This window comes from Eleginops maclovinus, chromosome 12 (genome assembly GCF_036324505.1).
Source record: "Eleginops maclovinus isolate JMC-PN-2008 ecotype Puerto Natales chromosome 12, JC_Emac_rtc_rv5, whole genome shotgun sequence".
Classification (NCBI taxonomy): Eukaryota; Metazoa; Chordata; class Actinopteri; order Perciformes; family Eleginopidae; genus Eleginops; species Eleginops maclovinus.
Genome location: NC_086360.1, coordinates 20,221,370 through 20,247,848, shown reverse-complemented (window position 1 = coordinate 20,247,848; position 26,479 = coordinate 20,221,370). Strand labels below are relative to the sequence as shown.

At 41.5% G+C, this 26,479-nt stretch overlaps 1 protein-coding gene across 4 annotated transcripts in view; it reads right to left on the bottom strand.

Annotated features, from left to right (window-relative positions):
• kiaa0825 (KIAA0825 ortholog) overlaps positions 1-26,202 on the bottom strand; it is a 109,731-nt gene extending 83,529 nt beyond the window's left edge. For 3 of the 4 annotated variants that reach the window (XM_063897391.1, XM_063897393.1, XM_063897395.1), the window contains exons 1-9: positions 25,844-26,202; positions 22,280-22,416; positions 14,455-14,614; positions 13,886-14,068; positions 13,209-13,385; positions 12,664-12,988; positions 4,130-4,297; positions 2,563-2,648; positions 2,216-2,473 (exon numbers count right to left, since the gene is read on the bottom strand). In XM_063897391.1, coding sequence (XP_063753461.1) covers positions 2,216-2,473; positions 2,563-2,648; positions 4,130-4,297; positions 12,664-12,988; positions 13,209-13,385; positions 13,886-14,068; positions 14,455-14,614; positions 22,280-22,410 — 1,488 coding nt within the window. In that variant the 5' untranslated portion in view covers positions 22,411-22,416; positions 25,844-26,202. The remainder of the gene's footprint in view (positions 1-2,215; positions 2,474-2,562; positions 2,649-4,129; positions 4,298-12,663; positions 12,989-13,208; positions 13,386-13,885; positions 14,069-14,454; positions 14,615-22,279; positions 22,417-25,843) is intronic. The other variant, XM_063897392.1, reaches the window with a different exon arrangement.
• Between the last annotated feature and the right edge of the window lie 277 nt (positions 26,203-26,479).

Here is a 26,479-nt window from a genome sequence, read left to right as displayed (position 1 = left end):
AGGTGAGGGCGTCAGTGAAGTGTGAATACAAAAAAGGCACTTCTGTTGCTATAATAGTGAGGTAGCATTTAGTTTAGAAGGGCTTACCCAAACAAGGATAGTTCAATCCAAGGCGGGTGAGTTCAAGCTGTCTAACAGAGTGTATTTGGCATTCAACACACAACTGACTGCCAATAAAAAAAGTACACCATCTAAAGTACTCTGATGGATGAACAGTATCATCACAGCCTGCATATGTATGGTAATACAGACAGTGAAGAGGGTTCACATGAAAAAGAGAGTGGATTGGGGTATGAACATATGAATATAAATGTGTGAAATATTGATCCATCATAATGCCTTTGAACCTGCCATATTTCATGCTTGTGTCTCGTACAGTAATTTGCTCTCTGCTCAAACACCAGGGCATATGTCAAAAAAGGACGGAGGGGGTGGTAAAAATAAATGTATAATATCTGTCTAGCTCTGTGTTATTGAATGCAAATGCATGCATGTATAACCTTTTGGCTGAAAGGCTCTCATCTTTGAAGCGTTGACCTACACATAAATAAGTTGTACAGGTCCTGAGCACAGACAAACTCTGACACTCGTTACCAATGAGAACCACAAATAGTGTCAGTGTAAAAAGGCTAGAGGAGAGGGGGATAGGAGGGGGGAGGAGAGAAGAGAGGTAAGGCAGTTATGATAAAAGCTTGCACAGTGTGCAGTGTAACAGAGTTAGAGGAATGAGAGTTGTAGAAGGTTTTAGGGAGTTTCATGAGGAAAGTGGTTCAGCAGAAAATAATTAAGAAAAACAGCACAGTGTCATTTTAAATGGAAGTAAGTATATACCGGTTAATCTCGCAAGACTCGAGAACCTTTGTAGAGTTGGATACTAAGCCTGGTCTCAAATCAGACACAAGTCTCCCTGCAGAGAAAAGTCAATCTCTGCTGTCCACTTCACCTCTCTCTGCCATTTCCCAGGCCCTCTCTTCTTATCTCTTCCCTCAAACTATCCCATCGTTATCCCGCTCTCTACCCTAGCATCCTTGCCTTTGTGATACATCCCTCTATCATCCGTATACTCTGTACTTTCCCCTACTCAACGACTTTCTCTACACACCATCAAGCCCTTGTAATATCACCCATAGTGCTTATTGGTTCCCTCCTGGCTCTCTTTTGTCCCCAGAGTCCTCTCTTCAAGTAATACTGAGTATTTCCAAGGCCCTTTCTGATCCAAGGTGTCAACTGAGTCAGGCCCAAATCATTTGGGCTCTCTATTGTAGAGGGTGCTTTCCTTTGGGGCTACAAAAAACATTAATCTCCCTGGGTCAGGATGATGTGTAGACTTGCATTGTTCAGCCAGAAAGTAATAAAGGAGGATGACCAGGGCAGGGATACCGGTATGTATGGCACAACATGTTCATGCACAATCCTGACAAGTCAGGGTTGGTTAATTGTTCACACAAATGCCTTTGTATTAAACCTGTGTGTGTGTGTGTGTGTGTGTGTGTGTGTGTGTGTGTGTGTGTGTGTGTGTGTGTGTGTGTGTGTGTGTGTGTGTGTGTGTGTGTGTGTGTGTGTGTGTGTGTGTGTGTGTGTTTACAATTGCTCTCCAGGCTACAGACTTTTTGTTTACTTTGAGCTGTGCTGTTGGCCATTTACAGAGCAGTGTGTCATGGTTCAGTAAAGCATCATTGGGCATTCTATACTGCCTTAGGGCACAGTGTTGAAAAAGAACTGCGTTAGGCACACTTTTATGATAACATCACAAACAAATATAATTTCCCTCTTTAGTCTTTATAATCTCGTCAGAACAGTGGACTTTTTGTCCTTAGATTTAAGGTATATACATTCATTTTGGTGGTTTATGAGTGGAATTTTTTATACAACTTTATTGATTGTATTTATCAACCTGAAATCAGGTATTGTTGGCACAATCCAATTTCGTGTTCTGATTTAATAACCTACTAGGATAATAAATCATACTAGTAGGAGTTAACTAAAAGGTGGGTTGGGATGTCACAACCTTCTTTTTCAGTCTAACTTGCAAGATGTTGCAGGCTACTTACCATCTACATACCGTAATGATGTTGACCCACATTGAGTACAACTAGAGTCTATTTAACATCTTTAAAAGAGTAACCACTTATTATTATTAATTGTCAGATATTTAACCTCAGCCAACCAATTGACGGACTAAATGTCAATCTTATGTATCCTGATCTAGAATTACCTTTGCTGTCATCACAGGAGTCTCTCTCTCTGAATAGGTGTAGAAGTAATCTTCTCTGAGATGTGTGTTTCCGGCAGGGATGGCAGTGTGTCCTCTTGTGCGACTCAAGGGGATTGAGGTGTGTCCCAAAGAATGGAGATCCTCTTCCTGCTTTAGACTTTTGAAACAAACCTCATCCAGGACCACTTTAACACAATGTGCCATGTGAGGGACCAGCCCCCTAAATGCTGACCTCCAGTCAAACTCCAAAACCTGTGCCTGCAAAATAAGAGATCAGCCAACAGGCAATTCATGTCTTAATGCTGGAAGGAATAAAAGAGAAACTATGTCAAAAGAGAAAGTCTCACCTCTGTCGTGTGGCTAGGTGTTTCTGCTGTGGACTTCTTGCAGTCTGGTGTCATGTCCAAATCCTCTCGATTCCTTTTCAAGATGCCTGAATGACCAATAAATGTTTTAAATGAAAGCATTATGTAATACACCTCAAAAGGCATTAAACGCTTGCTGGGTAAGGCCAAGCTCTCAAATCAAGTCAGTGAAATTTTGAAAGGGAGCAATAATGATACAAAAACTAATTGACAGATAAAGAGCAATGTGGCAGTCTGAAGCATCTTTTAAATATATGCATTATTTAGTATGAATGTTTCAATTAAAGACCTGACTGAATGCCGACTGCGATGACATGAAAGCAGCTGTATATAACTCAAAGCCAGATATGGGTCACATCGCTCCCATCTTCCCCCCACTAGCCAATTGAGACAGTGACCGGAGTATGACTGTAAATGCCTCAAAGGGAGCAGAAAAGGCAGTAAATGCTAATGGCGCCGGCTTTACGAGTCTAAATTTGGGGCTTAGATTTGATTTGAACCCAGATAGCATCAACCACATATGGGGTAATTCCTTGAGGGAGATTGTGTGGATGTGTGGGGAGACGGGGGAATGTAGGGGGGTGACGTGAAGACAAGCATACAGGATGTTGGATTGGGGTGCAATTAAAAAGCGTGAACATCAAGGCCACAATTTCCTAATCAGAAGGCGAAGAGTGAGACCCCAGGCGAGGCAATTTAGCCGAACAAGACCGTGTGGAATGGAAGAAGGAGGAAGCAGCAAGCGCATCACTTTTTGACCTTTAAGCCCATCTGATGAATTTCTGGTAATTAAGCCGTTTGATTGCCTGGAATTAATGATTTGGATAACTGCCCTTTAAAGGCTGTTTACCTCTCTGTAAATTGAGCCTTTCTGCAAGTCTTGTTTTTGTAAATGTAACCTTTATGGAAATTACTCCATGCACCAAAAGCTTTCATTTAACATCTCTACAGCGGCAGTTCAAAGGGGACAAAGGGAAAGGATACTCAAGGCTTATATAATACCCAAGATAATTCCTCACTAAAGTAACATTTCTTAAGAGACAACTAAGACTTCCTGCTATAACATGGAACATTGTTTGAATTTGTATGTGAGTGTGTGGGGGTAGAGGAGAGGCACACATGTTGGGCTGTAGCCTGAGTTTTAGTAGTACTTAGTCCATGAGTGCAAGTCCCCCCATCGTACCCCCCACAAACCGGAAATAAGTACTGTAATGATCTATTTATTTTTCTATATTACTAATTATTTAGTGTTGATCTTTTAAAATTCAGCAAAATCCAACTCAATACTTGATGCCTCTAATAATGCTTTAGAACCTTATCCTCACTGTTAGACATAAACAAACACTGAATATATATACCGTATGATTTGATAGCCTTAACATTTTGAATTTGAATGATATTCAATTTCAAGAATATTGTATCAGCCTTAAAGTATCTGCAATGAGCAGTTTAAAAAAACCTGAATCTCAGTTTACTTCGGTGATATTTGCAGGCCTTATTTTGTTATATGTACAAACAAATATGTGTATTTGGGGGAATTGAGTCATACCTTTAACAGAGGGGGTCTCTCCTGTACAGTCAATGAAGGTCATATTGGTGACCAGCTCCATCACCGTCCTCTCAAACCCCAGAAGGGTGCAGGCCAGCAGGGTAAATGCCTTCAACTGGTGGGAGGTTAAACTGAAGCTCCTGTTTTTCATGGGAAGCTCCATTGGCGCTGTTAAAGGGCAAGGGGGGGCGGTTGAATAAGAGAAAAAAGAGAAGAAAATAAACATTGCAATGCTTGATGAATGTATGACTGACAGGTAGAGAAAGTGAGCGCTGCACTACAGTTTACAGTTTGGGAAAGGAAAAAACTATTTCATAAAACTAGGTTTTCAACCCAACTTCCCATTCGACATGCACTCATCAGAAAACACCCCCCCCCCCCTCCAATGTCTTGCCTTGCACAGCACCTCTTATAAATATCGACCCATTCATGTTTTCCCAATACACGGCATAAACAAAGAGACAGCAAAAATATGCAAAACTTTGCTCCCCAAGAAGTCACACATGCACATCCTTTTCTCTCGGCACAAAACTTTTCTCCCCCTAACCCGCCGATGACCCCTCGGCAAGTATGGATTTCCCATTTTGGAGGCTGCCAAAGCCATCACCCAGGGGATGTTCCGCATTAAGCTGGAGAATGGGCGGCTGGGAGATGCGTTGCCATACTCCCAGACACATGCACAAATACTTTTGTGTGTCCGCTTAAATGAGCTCCTCCACTGCAAAGGCATTTGGGAATGGATGAGCTCAGTATTAGCCTTGACTCTGAAAGCACTGAGTTGATTGAGCGTTGGGAAGGAAAGAAAGAAGAGGGGGGCCTATTCCAATAATTGTTACATTATTGCCTCTGGATCCTGATGTAATTTTGCTATATTGTTTAACAAAATCTGACAATATGACACACACTGTCCCCAAGGATGCCGGGTTTAATCATGCATGAGGTTTGAATCTCTCTATGTGTAAGCATGTGTGTTTGTTTACATGAGTGAGAGTCGAGAAGTTGTTGTGTGTTTGTGTAGGAAGGGTGTGTTTATGTGCATGTAATGCAGGTCATTATGAGTAACTTGATTTGTAGAAGACACTTTCACACACATTTGCACATGTCAGTCTTGCAGGATAATTGCCACACTGCTACCAGACTGTGTGGTCACCATGGAATATATTCTGACCTCAAGTTGTTTGTGTTTGCAAGTGAAAGCGTATACATGTATTTATGTGCAAGTGTGTGTGCATGCATGTATGAAATCGCATGTGAATAGCTGTGTAATTATTTGGTGTGTGTTAGAGTGTGCGCATGCATGTGCATGTGTGATTAAGCTGCATGAACCCGCAGCTCAGCAGCTCCTCTGTAATGGGGTCCATTGGGAGTCTGTGCTAGAGAGACTACCTCGTTCTGCCTGTGTACATGTGTGACCTAGCTGACACCCACGTGCCAGCATCGTTCCCCAGCTTGCACATTCGTGCACGCACCAACAATCGGGTCTATTTCTGAAGTCACCAGCAAATCAACACAGCTTTCCGTGCTGCAGCGTGGGACAAAATAAGAGCTGTCACCAACTCAGGAGTAAACAATCTAAACCGGATCAGACAGGAAACACATTAGAGAAAGAGCTAGTAGATTCTCTAAAAAGCTATCACTACAACCCCCCATCCCACCTTCCGCTGGGCATTAATCTGGGTAGGGCACCCATTAACCAGCACTTCATCCGGAGAATCGCCTTTTTTTCAGAGCATCATCTCTGCCTCTCTCCTTTGTAACCATTCATTCCCTCAACCTGTGACCCATTGGCTGTTTCACTTGCACACTAACTCACACACTAAGTAGTCACACATGACCTTGATGTTTAGCAATGCTCTGCCCCAGCCTCTCATTGAGCTATGCCGCCCAGGCTATATAGGTATTTATAGTCTACTCCCTAGCCAAATAGCCCTATAGCCATAGCAGTCTAGTACACAGCCATCTAAACCTCATTATACCTTTGTCACAACAGTGAGGCCAAATGGAGGCTCTCATAGCCAGTTGATGGAGAGGGTGTGCTTAAAAGCACCCAGGTGTGTCATATAGCGTGGTGCATGGCATGTCTCATAGAGTAGAATGAGGAAGGGCACTCGCAGGCAGAAGAGTTCAACCAAAGGTCAATGTACTGAGAATCAATAAGGGAGGACTGGTGATGAAAGCTGGTGCTGAAAGCAGGGTAAAATGAGTGTGTTTATATAAGAGCTCCCCATATGACATTACAGCGTGATGGTGTTCTTCTAAAGAAAAGGAAAATCAATGTTTACTGTGATAACCATAAAAGTTGTATGCATCTTATCATAGGCACTAAAAGAAAAACAAGCATATGTCAAGCAATATGTCATTCAGCTACAGTGAAACAGGAAAATGTGTGTGTAGATAAGGGGGGGCTTTATTTTTCATATGGAGCAGGAACATAGTAAAAAGAAATGCCTGAAAATACCCAACTCTGCAAATCTACAGTGGCCAGTCTCAGTTTGTAGCTTTTAACAATGACAACAACGTAACATAAAAAGGAAAAAAAACAAACAGAGCAGGTATTTTTGGCGAGCCATCAGTCTTATCCTTGTCAGTCTCTCCTGTGGGTTACACCATCAGCTCCACAGCACCCTTTCTTTCTCTCTCCCTCTCGCTCTCTCTCTCTCACACACAAACACACACACTGTTCTTGACTGGCAGTGAACAGAGCGAGAAGGGAAGAGAGGAGGAGATCTAGGGGAAGGGAAAGGGGTGGTGGTAAAGGATGAAAACATGGGGGAAGAGAGGGAGGGAAAGAGAGGGAGGGGCGGGATAAGGGAATTCCCTTAGCAGTTGTTATTGATTCCGGTGTTTACGGGCGAATAGTTTAGTGCCGTTTACAAAACAGAACAGATGCAGCCAGTGAGCAAAAAGGTAAACAATTGCTGTGTGGCGGGCTGCCAAATCCCCAGTCTGATGTATTAAACTCACGGTGAAGAGCATTTCCCCTTTGGCTGCACTTATTGCCACTTCATTTCCTCTTCGCTCACATACACGCTCTCTCCTTCTTGCCATTTCTCCACGTCTCTGTGTGTCTCTCTTTCTCTCTCTTGTTCACTCATTTATCTGAGAGAAGATAAAGGGAGAAGGCGGTAGGCACTTTTTGCCGTCTGGCTATTTTGTGTCCTTCTCTGACCCAGGAGGCCCAGTTCTTCCAAACAGAGCCATTAGTAGGGGGAATTGCATGTGTCTGACATGTCCGAAAACCAATTATTAGACACTTTCTACCAAATGATGCCCGAGTCTTAGGGGAATGGGCAATCATGCAATAATTTGGCCACTGATTTAATTTCTCTCCAGCACAGCATCCCTCCCTCTCTCATTTTCCTCTCGTTCTGCCATTCTGTCTTTCTGTAGTGTAAATGGGACCAATCAGAGGGAGGGTCTTCCCCTTTCCTCTCACACTACCCAACTGGCCTATCATTTCTTGTCATGTGAGTCATGAGAATATATGAAAACAACCTTTCTGTGTTTGTGCTTTGGCACTTCTTAAACAATATAAATTCAACTTGATCTACAGTTGTTTGTAAAACCAATGTTCTTTGCCTCAAGCATCTGTATTTTATCAAGCCTTACACGGCTCTCTTATGGGCCAAATAAGGCTTATTATAAATGTTGTTCACATATGCAGTAGTAGGCCTAGTCTAGACCTGTAAAAAGTAATTGATTTGGAAAATCTGAGCTTTTCAACTTTAAACAGAAGCATGTAGATACCGAATAGAAGGGGACCAAATATTGAACCTTGTGGAACTCTAGAAGAGCAAAACCGTAAACAAATATTTTTAATAGTAAAACTAAAAAAAAACTCAACTTAGCTTTATATGCTAAATACTGAACTATGTCTAGACAATTAATAATACAACTTGCAAAGAAGTTGTGATACAGGCATGCAAGCAGCATTAAAGCGCAACACTCTCCTGAAAGTCTCTCCCACAGTGAGCTCCTCTTCCTTCTGGAATCCTTATATGTTAAACATCTTGTGCATTTCTGTATTTGTGCACCTCTTCACATGGGGCTCTGCACTTGGGGTGCAATGATATCGCTCTGAAACACTTCTGTGTGTTTGGTTTTGTACATGTTTTCTCTGTGTATCCATTCCGTTTTGTTCATTAGGGTTCATCGTGTGTGTGTGTGTGTGTGTGTGTGTGTGTGTGTGTGTGTGTGTGTGTGTGTGTGTGTGTGTGTGTGTGTTCCACTGTAGCCCCCTGCTAGGCCCTGTGACAGCTGGGGTCCTCTTCGTCAGTTGCGGCCCACTGCTCACTCAGACAGCATTATTATGGGAAGTCTCCTGCTGCGACTCCCCAATAAACACTGACATATGCACACACACACATACATGAACACAAACCACACAAGCCAAGGTCTCTTGCGGCCCTTTCCCTGGGTGCTGTCCAACCAGGCCTCCACAGGGGTCACCTGCCCTTCACATAAGGGAAAGTAGCCATATTTGATATTTCAATTAAGTGTCCTTGCGAGGAAGGAGGCCTAGTAGTGATGGTGGTGTTTTCAGTTGTGACTCTGCTTTATGTTTGTTATTTTCTATGTTGTGTCTGACTCTTTTTGGGGAATATTGTAGAGACAGTGAGATAGGGGTTAAGATTTGCAGAGCTGCCTGGACGCAGAACACAAAGAATGTATTGTCTTGATGGGAGCATTTCATTAAAACCCACTTGTTCAGTGCCCTTGTTTGCATTATTGTTTTCAACCCCTTGGCAAATCACACTGACTCTTCAACACAAAGTGTTGGCTGCTCTCAATAAGCAAGCCATTTTTGTCTGTGCTTTCTCAATAGAAGCTGCCAGGAAAATGTTCATATCCTTGAGCTTTTCAAGAGTGATAGACAAAAGCCATTGTGTCCACTCTGAGGAAATGGGGGTAGAGAGATGGCAAGCATAATACACTCTCAAGGGCCACAAAACCTATTTTTATACGATTTTGTGCCATGATTTAGTTAAAATTAACACTGAAACACACTCACATATTAACATAACCCTAACACAGAAAACAACTACTTGCTTTGTGTGGTTCCTTAAAGAAGACTCTCATTGCCAACAAGGACAAGCAGAGAGCTGCATGAAAACCAATCATCCAGAGACTGGAAGCATCACGCAATCACACATGTTCATGTACAAAGACAGCAAGCACCTTCATAGCATAATTACATGGCAGCTTGCTGATGCACGTTCCTGGCTGACTGTGTGTATAAATTCAGGCAGAGATATGATCTAGTGAGAAGCTGCTCTTAATAAATATTAACAAACGCCATTCCCAAGCAGCCTCAATCCCCACAAGCACCTCCAATGCCAGTCAGAGCCTCAGCATAGCTATCTCGCGTCACTACACAACCTCTCTCCCTGCTGAATAGGCTGCTGTGCTTTCACTAAAAAAGAGTTCAAAGAGCCAGAAAGGGCGAAGATGGAGGGGGTGCAATAGGGGTGAATGTGCTTGCTATACATGTTCTAACTCCATTTATTTTTATCTATAGGGAGCTGTCAACCGTCATATGGAGAAATTAGTACAAGTTAAATTCAAATCAGCACAACCAGAATGGGTTTACAGAGTTTAAACAGAACTTCACAACCTCAACTTCACCCCTTTGGTCGATTGTTAGGGAATACATTGTATGTGTGTATGCAGAGGAATTGAAATGAAAACTTTGATGTCCAACAACACACAGATCTCCTATTCATATGAACATTACTGATGCCATATGGTAATTTAATGATGCATTTTTAAAAGGGAGGGATTAAATGACTTTTGATCACACCATTTTCTGAGTAAGGCAGTAATGAGTGCAAACACACACACGCACGCACGCAAGCACGCAAACAGATGGGCAGACACATTCACATGACACATAGCCACACACACACACACACACACACACACACACACACACACACACACACACACACACACATCAGGAAAAAGGTAAAAACCTTTTCCAAAGTCTAGGCAACTTCTCGTCAATAGTTTCAAAAGCAATAAGCTACATTGTCGAAAAAAGAAGGGTTTGTAATTGCCTTCCTGGTTAATCGTAAAAAATCAGTATCAAGTTAGAACATTTGGATGATTGGTTAAAAGTATTAGAACTGTAACTGATTACCATTAACCTTTATCCTAATACACCACTGTAGAGCAAAGGGCACTGAAAAAATGTTAAATACAGTATTTTGCTTTATTTTAGCTATTCAGGACACACAAACACACAAACACTAACACACACAGAGACTTGGGCCACCCACTCCCCTGCAAACTCAGTGAGGTGTGTTAGTAAGGTTTAAAGCTTGTATTGTTCCTGACCAGCCAACCTGTCTAGAACACTCCACAGTCTCACTGCTCACCCCATTACACTCGGAAAACTACAGGAAAATGGGAAAAGACAAGAAAAGAAGGGGAGGGAAAAAAGTGGACGTTGGAGAGATTGAGTAAAAGAAAAAAAGGGGGCGGGGGGCAGATGAACAAAAAGGAGGGCTGAGATCCTTCACATCTGTCGAGGTACAATGTCGGAGTCTGCCTTTGAGTCGGTGGGGTTAAAAGAGGAGGCAGATCTCGCCGTGAACGCTGTTAAATGGTTCAGTGGTTTGACAGTGGCTGATGCTACAGACAGCGCTGCTCCCCTGGGAGCCTGCACAGTCTCCCAGGCATGGCTCTTATCAAAATATACCTACCGCCTGCCTCTACTGCAGGAATAAACAATAACACAGCAGGGAAGGAGGGAGAGATCTAAGAAGTCATAGGATGCTTATGAAAATAGAATCTCTTTTTTTCACTACTGTCATAATTGTCTTGACAATTATGGGCGTAGCATACAGTATACTATAGACAGTAAAGTGTGAAAGCAGATTATGCATTAATGTTCAAGCTTTAGCTCTTAAGAAGCCATGGGCGTTAGGGTGGTGCATATGTGGGTTCTTGAGCTTTATTTTGTGGGGGGGGGGCTTAAAACATGAACAACACAAAATGTAATCCCAGTTGTAGCCCTCAAAGCGGTGTTGCAGCTGATAGTCAAACACAAACACTCACACACACACACACACACACACACACACACACACACACACACACACACACACACACACACACACACACACACACACACACACACACACACACACACACACACACACACACACACACACACACACACACACACACACACACATATATATAAAACCAGCACAGGCAAAACTGCTCCATTTTACCATCATTACACAGCACGGGTCCCCCGCTCCCTTTGGAGCCATGTTCTGCCTCCGGTGCTACATTTGACGGTTTGTTGAGCGGCACGTAGGTGTGTAGCCTCCGCCGTGTTACGTGATCAAACAGCCCAACTGACGCATGGCCAATTATCCTGGCTGCCTCCTCTCATCTCACATTTAAGGAGAGGGAAAGTAAAAACCAGAGAGGGAGATGGAAAGAGAGAGAGACGGAGAAAGGGAGGGATAAAAAGACGCAAGGCTGGTGGTGTTTATCGAAGAATGGCAGATGTAAAAGAACTCGTCTCCTCGTTCCGCAGGGAAGCTGACATGTGCACCTTTTTTGAAAAAGTAAACAATGGCTCATACACTTTACATTTTTTTTGTTGTGAATCTTTGCCCTCAGCAAGCTGCAAATAGGCCAATATGAAACAAACAAAGAGAATACGGGGGAATTAAGAATCAAAAGTGTCACTGTGAAGGTCTGTACTCTTGTCTCAGTGAATAACATCACTGCCTGTTTTGGGACAGTGACACATTCTGCATTAGTCACAAACATTAAAACACTTCACAATAGTTATTTCTCTCAAATATCTAACCCACTGCGTGACAAGGTCAATAGAATGTTGAACCTTGTGCTGACTCCTGCATCAGCTCTTTCTTGGCTGTTTTGCAGCTCAAAACTAAGAGGAATGTTAAGATTCATACATTTCCCTTCTTCACTTTAAGGTCATATGAATGCATGACGGGTTTGCTGTTGCTACTCTACCCTTGTTGATTTTGTTTATCAACCGATTCAAACCTTTACCATACATGGAGCAGTTCTGAGTGCCTGACTAAGTAACTATGGTTCCAACACACATAGACATACCTTGTATTTAGCATGGATCTCCTTGGGAGAAGGGCTCATCACAGTCATAGATAAACTGTTAAATATTGGTAAATAGTTTTTAGAAGAGGTTGTTTTTTAAAAGCCTTGAACCTGGAAAGGTGGCTCTTCTCTTGAGAAGGAAAGTGAAGTAGATGGGGAAGGCAACATAGAAAAAGCAGTTATTGACAATCAGATACAGAGGCATTAGCTCTGGATGAGATCACTAAACACTGCAAAACAAACGTAATAGAAAAAAAAGGAGGGGAGGGGAGTAACACAACTTTAAATAATGTTACAATACGAACAGAGAGAAGAGGAACGAAGGCAAACATGGAAGAGAAAAAACTGCTGTGGGGTAAATCCAACCACTAACCACTGAGGACTCGAAGCAGGAGGAAACATTTAAACAGAATCTACACAGAGCCGCTTACCTACAGTTGCTCGCGACCTGGCTGAATATTTCTTTATCTTGCTAGTGAGCGAGGTGTTGTCCCTCAGGGCTGTCTCAGATTCTCTCTCCATCAACGAGGCCAGTGCTCGGGTCACAGTGCTGAGGTAGGCCGCATTAAGGAAACCCAGGATGGTGTGCGGTTCTGCTAGTCTTAAAAGGACATGGATCTCCTCTGTGAGGGCCTGGGTCAGAGCTGGGACCACAGAGCGGAAACCTTCAGCAAGTCTGTCAAAGCCGGCCTCACTTCCAGGGCTTGAACTCAGGTTAGAGTGCAGAAGAGCCAGCACAGATTGGCTTCTCAGGCTCTGCATCAGTAAAACCAAAAACATATATCACTGTTAAATCATTGGTAAACTACCAACACAACTTTGGAGCCTTTTCTACAACTACTGTATCATACTGGTACAGCAAATGTATAAAATGTGTGTTTAAACACAAATGTAATTCACATCAAAAATAATATTTTCATTGTTGTAATATCATTATTATTATTTAGAATAATACATATCTAAAACAATTTTGAACCTGGTAATGTGTGAGGGCTTCCGACTCAGGGTAAAGCAAGAACAGCTGTTGTAGACAGTGGAGCCGCTCAGGGACGGAAATATTTCTTTGTCCTGGGTGATCTGGGTTGCGTGCAGACAGCCTTTCCAGCAGGTGGCGGCGCAGCTGGAGACGCACGTCATCCCAAGCTTCCTGGATCTTAAAGAAATAGTGAATTGACCCAAAAAAACTGAGAAAAAATGGGATAGTATCTAAAGGAAATTGTTTTGTAGTGAACAGTTTTGTCACACAAGTATACAACAAACCAAACCTTAGCAGGAACGTATGTTTTTTTTTTAAGCATGTGCTCAACTACTGAAACACACATTGGATTCAAAAACTGATTAGTTTGACTATATATGTGCTTGTATCATTGATTAATCATTACCTATACCTATTCAATTTAACTCTGAATACTTATATAAGCTGAACTTGTGAAAGCATTTTCCCACAGAACTAACAGTCTGTTTATTTTGTCCCCTATTACTAACATTAAAATCCTTTAAAACAATCTATGGCCAGCACAAGAGCAGACACAATTCCTATAATGTCTTCAATGTTTGTACTGTTTTGAGACAGCATAAAAATAAAGTCCTGTAAGTGATCAATGAACTAATTGAATATCACTCAATTAAATCAAAAATGGTACACCAAATTACCTCCAATGAAGCGTCATCTCTGACTGTATGAACCAAGTTGATGGAGACGGCCAGCAGAGAGGAGGATGAGGAGGAAGAAGAAGGGGTGCATGGAAAGCAGACACCACATTGGGATGACAGATTCAGAAGCAGCTGAAGAGTCACTTCCTCTTTCCCCTCCTCTTCAGACCTCAGGTACTGTATCTGAGGGGTACAGAGGGGACATTTCAGTTTTATAAAACTGATTATAAGTCAAAACATGAATTGTCCAAAAAACAAAGTTATTTTGCAGTCAAATTCAGGGCCGCCTTCTCTTAGATCTAAAGGTCTTGTTAGTATTAAGCTAGCAGTTGATCTGCAGGTCTGTTATTAACGACAGATATTCTGTGCAATTAAGTGGGAAACCGAGGATACCCTGCATTACATGTTCAGATTGATTAATCATCATGATCGACATGAATACCATTGATCAGATTTCTCATTTTAGAACATTACTACAGTTTTATTTTCTATTAAATCTTTAAAAATGAATAGAGCTATTATTATTATCATCCCCATCACTTAGTTTCATCATCACCCTGATGTATTACCAAAGCTCTGAAGAAGTCCATGAGTTCTTGATGTCCTGTGGTAACAGGCCTGAAACTGTTCGCTCTGAGGTTGAACCACTGCAGGCATTCTGAAGGGCTCGGCGGACGCTCCCGGGATTCTCCCATTTTGGCCTGGAGCTCCTTCAGCTGCTGTTCAATGCTGAGGGAAATAGAGAGACACTGTGTAAATCTGAAAGCTAAAGACTATGGAACAATTTACCAAGCTCAGAGTTAAAGAGAAAAGCACTCAGAAAAATAAATGTTTACTTAGGAAATTGAGCGGAAAGTACCCCCCACACATTTTGTAATTTTTGCCGCTGATGTTTAATTCTGCCAACAGAAAGGAGTACAATATGCAGAAATATAACATTTCCAAGGGGCTTTTTTCTTATTGAAAAGTTTGGACTAGAGCTTCTCCATCTGATGTTCTCCTACATGACATGTTTACTAGTACACAGCAAACATGTTCCTGTTAATCTAAACTCTTCCCTTACCCAGGCGTGATTGGATTGTTTGACTGTCAAGATCTGCTAGGACAGTTTCTTTATTTTGAAAGGAAGCTCTTGAGAGATTAAGTACACCCTAGTCATTCAAGCATAAATGAAGAGACTGCTGCTGCAGCACAAACAAACAAGAACAATACACACAAGCAGCCACATAACAGACATACAGGCACATAGAGTCCATATCATCACGTGTGGCTCTCCCTCAGTCTCATTCAGTGTCCGTGAGAAGACAGATACAGAAGCATCAACAGTAATGAACACAGACATCGATATATCAGTGTGTGAGTGTGTGCTAAGCATCTGGTGTGAAGTGGTGTTACAGGCATCGGCAGGCATCTGAGGCACACGCTCCTTGCCTTCTCATGTCTTACTCTTCCCCTTGACACATACACACACACACACACACACACACACACACACACACACACACACACACACACACACACACACACACACACACACACACACACACACACACACACACACACACACACACACACACACACACACACACACACACACACACACACACACACACACACACACACATACACACTGCTCTTTTGATTTTAACAGACTGCATCAGCTATTCCGTTCCCCCTTTAATATGACAGATTAGAAATGACATCTTTGGCTCAACATGTTTAGTCATTTCCATGCAAATCAATGCATAAATATTTGCGTACGTAAGACAGTGTGCGTGTGTGTGTGTGTGTGTGTGTGTGTGTGTGTGTGCGTGCGTGCGTGCGTGCGTGAGTACTTGCATGAGGTTACCAGGCCTACATACCAGCATAATTAAACATGTTGTGGTGTTGTTATTGATGCTATTCTGTCCATGTGTGGGGTTTTTTTTGCTGGATTTTGTGTGTGCAGAAAAGGGAAAGTAGTAGATATGATTAAATTGACTTGATGCGCTGAACAACAAAAATCAATTAAGAAAAACAAGTCATAGAAATCTATGAATGAAAATTAAATATTGGTAAAAAGGGAGTTTTTAGTACCTCACTTTGGCCTCTGCAAACCCGAAAGTACACTTCTTTATCATCATCAAATATATAATCAATATATAATTAGAGTATTAATTAATTTAATCTTGTCTACCACAATTGTGTGTATGAATGCATGTGTGTGTTTAAGCATATGACAAAGAGCCAAAGTGCCATCTCAGACAGCCCATCACATTTTCTAGCAAAGGTCTATAAACTGCCTCCTGCCTGCTCCTGGGCCATGAGCGCATCCAGATGTCTTACAATGGCAACACATTAAATAACCGTTCAAATTGACATACTTTGGTTTCAGAGGGGAAAAACGCAAGGGGATAAAATGTTATAGGCTGTTACAAACCGGTTGAACACTGCCTAATGCTTTAGTTCTTTCTTGCTTTTAGTATCTTTCTCTTTTTCTTTAGGCAGGCCTTATGATGCATCTCACTTTTTCTCCTGAAACACACTTGCTAACACAAATAAAACCCTTGGTTATAAGGTGGGGGTTTTGTGGTGTTTGGAATGATTTGATGCCAGGCAAACACGAGTGCAGAACTTATTTTTTCCCTAACACTGTTTGCCCGTGTGTTTGTGTATTACTGTGCATGTTACAATAGTTGTACAGAAAATACATTGCCTTTTCTTGTGACAGACTTTAGAAGTGCAGCAAATCTTAACTATGCTTGCCCAAAGCTCCCTATCTGTAAAACACAGCTTCAGCGAGGTCAAAGCATTACCAGCATGGCCCAGGATTGCTGACGGCAGTGTGTGTAAAATTAATAGACACCACTTTAAACAACACAAAAGGACTGTTAATATTCTGGTTTGTTTGTATGACCTCTGACTTTGCTCTCTCTAAGGAGAATATAGCAATTACTTACTAAGAAAATATACTTCTGGATACAGTACATAACAACATTTCACTTTTCTTTTCTTGTTTAAATCAGTTCGGGCAGGAAAAATATAGATCAAGTAAATATACATTTTAGCAAATATGCAAAAGTAATAAACCGCCCAGATCCAATTTTTAAGATAGATTTCTGTCATATGTCATGGCTTATAGTGAAACCGTGCTGTACATTTAATGGCAGCACGGAGCACTGTATGTGTGTTTATAGTATGTCATAAACATGGATGTTCTTTCTGGGCTCAACCCCCTGACTTCACATTGACAGCAGGTTTCAAATGGGCTTCCATCTGTATAGCTCACTTTTTACCGACTCTCTGAAGTTCATTAAAAGCAGACAATGTTAGTAGAGGTTTTTATTTTAAATGAAGTATCCTAGGACATCCACCTTGACAGCCCAGGTCTCTGCAAGGTGCTAGAGCAGTCTCAGAGACCCAATTTCAACATATGGGAACTCTATATATTGTTGACTTGAAACCTATATAAAGCCATAGACTAAGACAGGAAGCTGAATGGCTTTTGGACTTCATTCTCTAGTTACTCTCCCCATCATCTCACCCTTGCCTTCACTCAACAAAACAATGTTCTCTAATGGCTACAGCAACAGCACTTGCCCCTTCTGATACATTCTCAAGCTTTGCCTCCACAGTTTTCCTCTCTATTTCCCCTTTTTCTTTTCTCTCTCCTCTAAACTCTTACTTTCCTAATTTTCTTTTCCTTACTCTCGCCTTTCAATTACCCCTCCTTAGGGCCTTGTGCTGTAAGTTATAAAGTCAATGTGGATGGTCTGTGTCAAGAAGTCCATCCAGCTCTGTTCAATGTTGCGACCTTTTGCCCACCGGTGTAAAAGCTACCTGCAGCCTAATCAACTTGGCAGGATTAGCTCCAAACCTGATGACTTTCCCTGCCAGCAGCTCAGACGCAGAGGAAAGAGACAGAAAGAGATTGAGAGAATAGGAAGGTAGAAATGGGTGGAAAACAGAGGAGTCACAGAAAATAAAACCATTCAACTACCAGAGTAAAGACGACAATGGACGAACCTGTAATGGCAAAAAACGCGCGAGCAGAACTCAACAAAAGACCCGTAGAATGAGAAAAAAGGTAGAGGAAACTGGGAGGAAAGGATTCTTTAGGCCTCTTGACAAACATGTCAATCATCATACCCGACACAACACACACACACACACACACACACACACACACACACACACACACACACACACACACACACACACACACACACACACACACACACACACACACACACACACACACACACACACACACACACACACACACTTGCACTTTCACTGCTGGAGTGAAATCTAATTGTTTTTCAGAGCGGTATAGCTAGACAGTCGACACCACAGCCGCGCTCCCCCCAACCTTCACCACCGCTGAGAGAAAAAGGGAACAACCGGAGGTCTTTTATTAGATATGATGGCACATTTCACAGCTCCCTGACTTACAGAAACCCAATCCCGCGATTAGTCAGCGCTTTGACGTTATCTTAAGTTCCTTGTCAGAATTAATTTAGTGTGGGTGGGCTGCTGTGGGGCTGTCTGTCTGTCGCGCTCTGCTCGCCTACAGGAGGTAGGGGGGGTTGGAGGCAACAGGGGCAGGAAGATCCCTTTCAAATAAGCCCCAGCTCCAGTCAGTGCCAAACCAGCCGCCTGAGAACTAAATATCTTCTCCATCAAAGGGCCCCATTCTGCAAAGGCAAAGCAGTGAATGGGCTTGAATGAACAGGGTGAAAACTGATCCCGTCCTGGCCCAGGCTGTCGCCCACTTAGTGCCCTCAGCCCTCAACTCCCCCCTCACTCTCCCCAGCCAATGATACCGGAGAACTGATACAGCTGATATACTAACTTAACACACGTGTCACGCTAAGCTAAACACAAAATCCACTACATACTGCAACTACCACAGATCAGTATGTTCTGTTCAGTGAAAGGAACCTTGCACGATATTTGCTGTGGCAGGCTTTCAACTCCAACACACATATGCTAAATCTTGATCATCAGAAGCACGACACACACAGAGAATCAAGTATTGATATTGTATCCTGATCAAGATTGGCAGGCAACTAGTGAGAGCCATTTGCCTTACGAGTCAGAAACTATAGGCCTGTCTGCAGTCTCCAGGCTTGTGCTGACACTTCATTAGAAGTCTTTTCCTGATAGACCACTGCCCCACTCCCCACCCGACCCTGAACCGCACCACTGTCCCATCTGATGAAAACTAATGGATTACAGCATTTCAATTTGGGGGAGCCAGCTCTGTTGTCAGCCTATCTTAATCTCTTTCAATTAGGGTGCAGCTCTTAGGCAAATCTCTGACATCTGAGAACTGGGAGCAGGCCAGTTACTTTGACCCACAAACAGGTTGAAGTCCTTCACGGGTGTAGGCAGCACTGTCTCCTCCATCTCTCGGTTTCCCTTTCCTCTCCTCCACTTCCGTAATTTGTCCCAGACACTGATGAGTCGATTAGGCAGCAGGTGAGTGAGCTGTGTGTGTGTGTGTGTGTGTGTGTGTGTGTCTTTAGCCCACCCTAGTTGAGGCAAAAAAGAGGCCCTGCAAGACTTTGCCTGGATGTGTCCTGATAGTAAAAGGGCTTTCCTGAAGTAGTCTGGGAGGAAGTTAGCTGAAGCCTGACAGACACTGACCAGTGGTCCCCCACAGCGAGAGGAGGATTGCCTTATTTTTAGCCCCATTCTCCATTATCCGGATGCTTTGTTCTCATAATGGTTATCCCACTCCCATCTGCAGGAACACAAAATAACCCTTTAATGCTTAGAAAGCAGAAAAATGGCCCGGCCTTCTGTAATAAGCCTTGAATTACCTACCCAAGGGTTTTCGTTTCAAGATGTGGAATCTTCAATTATTATGTTCCCATTTAGAAGGAGGAAGGAAAGAAAGAGAGAGAAGGGGAGGGACACAGAGAGAGACAGAGAGAAAGAGAGAGCGTGAGGAACCGATGAGTCCCAGCCACTAATGGTACCAGAGTGAGGCTTTGTTCACTTGCCACATTTAGCCTGTCCTTCATCATCTGCCCTCAGCCTCACAACGCCACAAACGATAAAAGACTTGAAATATAGATTTCTCTTTTTCTCCCACCCCCATGTCTCTCTCTTTAGTAGTCTATTTGTGCTCTCCAACTATTCCCGTCTGGGTTACAGACAGTCATCTATCGTCGTCTTCAGTAACAGATTTAAGTGGCTTTAAGTAAACTGTATCATATGCCATAGCAAATAATGAAGAGATTGTGCAATTCAGTAATTTAATTAAACTACTAAGAATATTTCTTCTTTTTTCTTCTTTATGTTATTAAATTCTGCACGACAAATGTTTAGGAACACTGGAATACCATTGTTAAAGTGTGATTATGGACTCTAGGAACACAAACATTTAAAAGCACACACGAAACCAGACAATTCAGATTAAGGCTTTACTGCTATTGAATGGCTATTGTAAAACCTACAGTTACCTGTAACTGGCCAGATTTATTCAGATTTATTTTAGAATCAGTCAGTGGTAATCAGATTTTTGATTCTATATTTCAGATTCAAAAAGATACAGCTTTATTCAAAAATATTTTACACATAAAACAAGGACAGATACAGGAAGACATTCCTGCCAACAGCCATAACCCTGTACATCACCTCTGGCCGGCAGAGAAGCTGACTGCCCCATAGTTGATTTTTCGTTAACTGGACTTATAACTTCTCACTGTACATTTTACATTTATTTTTAATTAAAAAATTTCCCCTTTTATATTGTGTTAGCTGAAATTTAGCCTTTCAATAGTGTTTTATTTGTCGGATAGTTCATATATATTTTCTTCCCAGTCAACTTTTATATTTTCACATCTCTTAGTCCTGTTTTATCTTCTATTTTGGATTTTTCTTCTATTTTATATGACTATTTATCCGCAATACTTGTTTTACATGATGCTGCAATGAAAAGAATTCTCAATTTGGGGTTAATAAAGTATATCTTATCTTTATTTTCTGTTATGTCTTCACATGACACTGCAGACACTGTGGTCTCTGTGCTTAATATCAAGTTAATGGCCTGTTAGGCATCTTTATGTAAGGTAGGAAATCAGTGATTTTCTTCTCCAGCAGATTTCTGATAGTGGTGTTAGCAGGTTTGTCTAAATCCTTTGATTCCAACTAAGGAAACCAGATGCTAAAATTAAAGGTTTCTCATATATGTTTTTTATAGCGGGCATTCACTTTGATTTATGTATGTTTTTATCCCACATGGTTTACTTGGTAAGTTAAACCTTTTCATTCAGGAGCTCAACGTGATTAAACTTTGTGGAGTTGCAGAGAGAGAAAGAGAAAGTAAAACAGACCAACATATTCAGCTTTTGTTTTTGATTTCATGTTTCTACCTAGCGACGCTGCTCATATTGCTGCCACTATTTTACTGGTCATGCAGGTTGCTCATCTCTTTATATTGATTCTTGCTATTGTCAGCACAGAGTCAGCTTTAAAAACGTTGAACAAGTATGAACAAACAATTCCACAGACGTAAACATGTTGCTTAGGAGTAAAATCATGAAGCTTCAACTATGTTTTGTCAAAGGTACTGTAATACTTATATGATTATACACTGCCTGGCCAAAAAAAAAGGTTGCACACTCTAATATTCGTTGGACCGCCTTTAGCTTTGATTACGGCACGCATTCGCCTTGGCATCATTTCAACAGCTTCTGCAATGTCACAACATTTATTTCTGTCGTGCATTAATTTTTCACCAAGACATTGTATTGATGACGGGAGATTCGGACCACTGCGCAAAGTCTTCTCCAGCACATCCCAAAGATTCTCAATCGGGTTCAGGTCTGGACTCTGTGGTGGCCAATTCATGTGTGAAAATGATGTCTCATGCTCCCTGAACCACTCTTTCACAATGTGAGCCCGATGGATCCTGGCATTGTCATCTTGGAACATGCCCGTGCCATCAGGGAAGAAAAAATCCATTGACGGAATAACCTGGCCCTTCAGTTTATTCAGGTAGTCAGCTGACCTCATTCTTTGGGCACATAACGTTGCTGAACCTAGACCAGACCAACTGCAGCAACCCCAGATAATAGCACTCCCCATAGCAGCCCCCACAGGCTTGTGACCTTTTTTTTGGCTGGGCAGTGTACATTTTCATTGAGCAAGAGTATTTTTTCATACTGAATTGCACATTATATTGTACTGCTCTTTCTATTGTTCTTTTGCCACATGGGACGGTACCTCATTTCAATCTTGCAATGACATTATAAAGTATAAATCCTAATTTGATGTTCAAGTGATTAGGGGGGAGTGTAGGTCAAAGAAAAGTAGTAAAAGTATACATTTAAAAAACTACTGTAAGTCTAGCTCAAAAGGATCAAGAGGGCATATTTAGTCAATGCTTTCACTTTAACTGACCTGTTGGCATTGAGATTGAGTTTCTCCTCTGTGTCTTTTAGGAGCTGCTCAAAGTCCAGCTCACTGGAAACCCCTGGAACCAGCAGATCTGCAAAGGCATGGTCTTCGGGAAAATCCCCCGGCCACTCCATGCTGCTCTGCAGGGAAAAGGAACCAGAGAGAGAAAGAGAGATGGCCTTACTGTATAACACTCGAAACACTCCACATGACATGTATCCATTCATAAAGCAAAATAATGAGTAAGACAGCACTGGTGTCAGGATTAAATCAACAATCTAGGCTGACAACAAATAACAGAGATGTGAAGTATTGTATTATCACAGCTGTCTGTCAAGAAACTGAACACACACACATTATGTACACACACAGACACTCACAGTCAAGAGTATAATAATTTGAAATTTCCTCAAACAGGAGTCTTATTAGGAGGCACAAATCAATTGCACCTGTAACAATAGGAAGTTTATCATCAACGAAAATGGTTTCTTCCAGTTCCCCTCCTCTTTCCTCAGACAATCATTTGCAGTTGGAGGACCCCTGATCAAAATGCATTGCCTCAGCCTCTAACCATTTCCACCTACCGACACTACAGTGAGTTAACAAAGCAAAGAAAAAAATAGACCACATAAATAAACAATGAGGTGAGGTGCTCTTCAGTCGAGGCTTTAAATAAACAACTCATCTTACGTCTCTGCCACAACTGTGGGCAACCCCCCCACCCCCTTCTGTGGTGCTTAATGCTCATGCTAACAGCCAATCCCACAGCAGTGCTGCGTTGCTGGGTCTCATATCAACATTGTCATCAACGCGAGTCAAGTGGAAGGTAATGGAGAGTGTCTGTGTCAATTTGGCTTTCTCACACTCCGCCTCTCGCCCCTTCCTCGTCATCTGCTCTGATTTTAATAATCCCTGTCAAACTCCAAACAGCTCCCCACACTCCGCTCCGCTTCTACACTGCTACATACAGTCTATGCCACTCTCCCTGACAGGGCAGACAGGAAGCTCAACATTCATTTAGCCTGCACAAAGGGAGGCCTGTCCAGCTGGACAAATATTATTTTTCTTCCGCTGACAACCACACCAGTTAAGCTTGTCCTTTATTATTTCTCCCTCTCTTCTTCTCTCTTACTGTTTCCCCTCATCAACACACTCCCTCTGCGCCACTGTCTGAGTAGGGGTCTTTATGCAGCAATTTCTGAAAATGAATACAATTTTAAATCCATGGATTAGATACTCAACATTGTAATTATTTGGTCTAAGCCATACGGTGTAAGAGGGTGCTTGTTGTTGTGTTGTGTGTGTGTGTTGTCTACAACACTACACACCTATTTAAGTGTATCAAAGACAGACTTACAGATGGAAAGTATGTCTGCTGGGTGTCTACCTCCTGGTCCGCCAACATATCATCTGTTATCTTGAGCATAAGTGTGAACATGTACAGTAAGTGAGTGTGTTAGAGTTCTCCAAGCAGCACACAGGGCCTCATTAGTAATATACTTTAAATCATCCGGTCTCCTTTGTCTTGTCATTAGCTCTTTACAGAGCAGATGTTGGAGGAGCCCCTGTGTGTTTCACAGTCTTGCAACAGGGACAACTGGGCCAGGCACTGAGACAATGCCTGCCTCAGACATCCACTCCACAGCTATTAGATTAGGGGAAACACTTACACACACACATCACTGTCCTATCTCTCTTGCTGCTGCCTGTCTACCCCAGCTAGGCTAACACACAGGCCCATTTACAGTAATGAGTTTGTCCTGAAATATTTAGCAGCACGTCCCCCAGGCCGTCGCTTTAAAGCCACTTAGAGCATGTCAAGTTAAAGTCAACACTATTTTAAAGAGCGTACCTTTTACCTAACCTAGCTGTAAAGGCAACATGATAAATTAAATAGGTGCATATTCTAAGATCACAATACTGGGGAGAAGTATCTAATGCACTCTCAGGGGGGAGCATGGCTTCATTGTTACCGTGCAACCACATAGTCCAACTATAGCGTACTGCCTTTGACTGATTTTCTTTTTAACAGTAATTCCTGACTGCTTAGTGATAGGCATTAGTTTCATCCTTGTTTGATATAGTGATAGTTCTGGTCAATTTAAGAGGCAATAATCATTTTCAAATATATTGGTCACTTTTTTTTCCTTTACTATAGGGAAATATGTCTACACCATATCTTCGTAAAATATGTTGTGTAAGACAGAAATCGTGGTGCAACAACTAGCAATATAATAACAAATGCCCATGTGATTATCCTACACTGAGGGTATGAATAATACATGACTTAATCCTGATATTACTTGTCATTGCTGTTTTCTGTGTAATAATCATCATCATTCAACAGTATTAAAGTACCCTGAGAAATGAGTCAATTACAAATATTGAAAAACAAGGCAATATTGTTACACTGGAGCAGCTCATATTGTGTAGCTTAAATCCTTTACTAAACATTTATTAACCGGAGGAGAACTGACATAAACATGAAAGTGTCATTGCTTGTATTTAATAACTGCAGTTTGGTACAACGTAACTATATCAATACATCATAAGCTGGAAAGATGAATATGTCCAATAGGGATGCAAGGACAACTATGTATATTATCAATACATCTTATAGCCCACAGCGTTCAATAGTTTAGTTTGTGCAATGCCAGATGATAGTTGAAATACTGAATAACAAACCCTTAAATAGAGTTAAATTATCTATATTCTTGTCTTGTCCAACAACTTGTCTAAAGCCAAAAGGTATTTAATTTGCAATAACTCTGAACTAAATTGAACTGGAACTACTGCTGATTAAGCTTTTTAACAATCAAATACATTTTCATCTTAATCCATTTATTACTAGGGCTTAAAATGCATTATATTATAATTGAATTTTCATCTGGTAACAGTATTCTTGATTATTATAATAGCATTCTGAGTATTTTTTGTACAACCACATATATAAGTTGAGAAGTGTAAGCAACAAGTTACTGAGAGAGTGTAGCTCTTGACTTTTACTTGCTTTTCATTTCATCTATAGTCAGAAAAATGCACATCTATGACCATAGATGTGATTTTTATTAAAAACAGCCTAAAACCAAAATGTATTTAATTTGTAAATAATACAATGGACCGAAAAGCTGAAAATCATCACACTTCAGGGTTATTGTAATGAATGCTGACTATTTATGAAAAACAAATCATGACTTGAAAATAAAGCTAATGTAATGATATTCTATTATAATAGTTATATCTACTATAGCCTGGTGTTAAACATAAGCATCTTTTTTTTAATGTAAGCAACACATCGATTAGAAAGGTACCTCAGACTGTCACTATAACTGCTGTAAGTGTTTTTTAAACGTTACCAACTTGTTGTAGTATTTGACCATGTGTCACAGAAATCTAAGGCAGTCAGTCTCTGCATAACAAAGAATTGCCACAGTTCTTGCTAACTTTGGCAGGTCATCTGTATCTTTTTTTTAAATGTGTCAGATTCACATGGCACCTGAGTCACATCTAAAGGTTCAGTGTTACGTCATGCACCTGGAGCCTATCATTTGAGTAACGGTGCCTTACCTTTCATAAGCTCCTTTTATTTGTCTCTCGTTTGAATGTTAATCCATCACACGCAGGGATATGGACAACCTCATTTGCAGCCACATTTATGTTACGACACCTATATGTAGATATACAAAAACAGTATACCAAGACACTTAAGCAGCAAATATGCCCCACAAGGTAACGTTAGGTTTATATGGTTACTGTGATAGAAGCTTATCTATCGCTGTCACGGAACTCTAACTGAGCCGTTTTCGTAAACAACTCTACGGTTTCATAAGCAGCCTCTTTGTCAGAATCCCGTTGTTGTTATTCTCAATCAATCAAACATCAGCCACAATCAATAAGTGCAGGTATGATATCCAGATATGTTCGTTATTTCCGGGGACAGAAAGCGTCCGTGACAACAACCTGGAAGTAGCTGCATGAAAACTTCCGCTCGCCGGACACGCCAACTAAATAGGGGGAGATACTTGTTTAATGGCAGAATATACGTGGGTGTGCCGGCAGTAGGTACGCTGTTTTGAATAAAGATAATATTTATAGCTTTTTACGTCCTTTAAATTGAATATATAGTCGTTTTAGCGTTGCTAATCACCACAATACCTACTACTACATGATTAACCTCCCCTCTCATATTAAGCTATGCCGTAA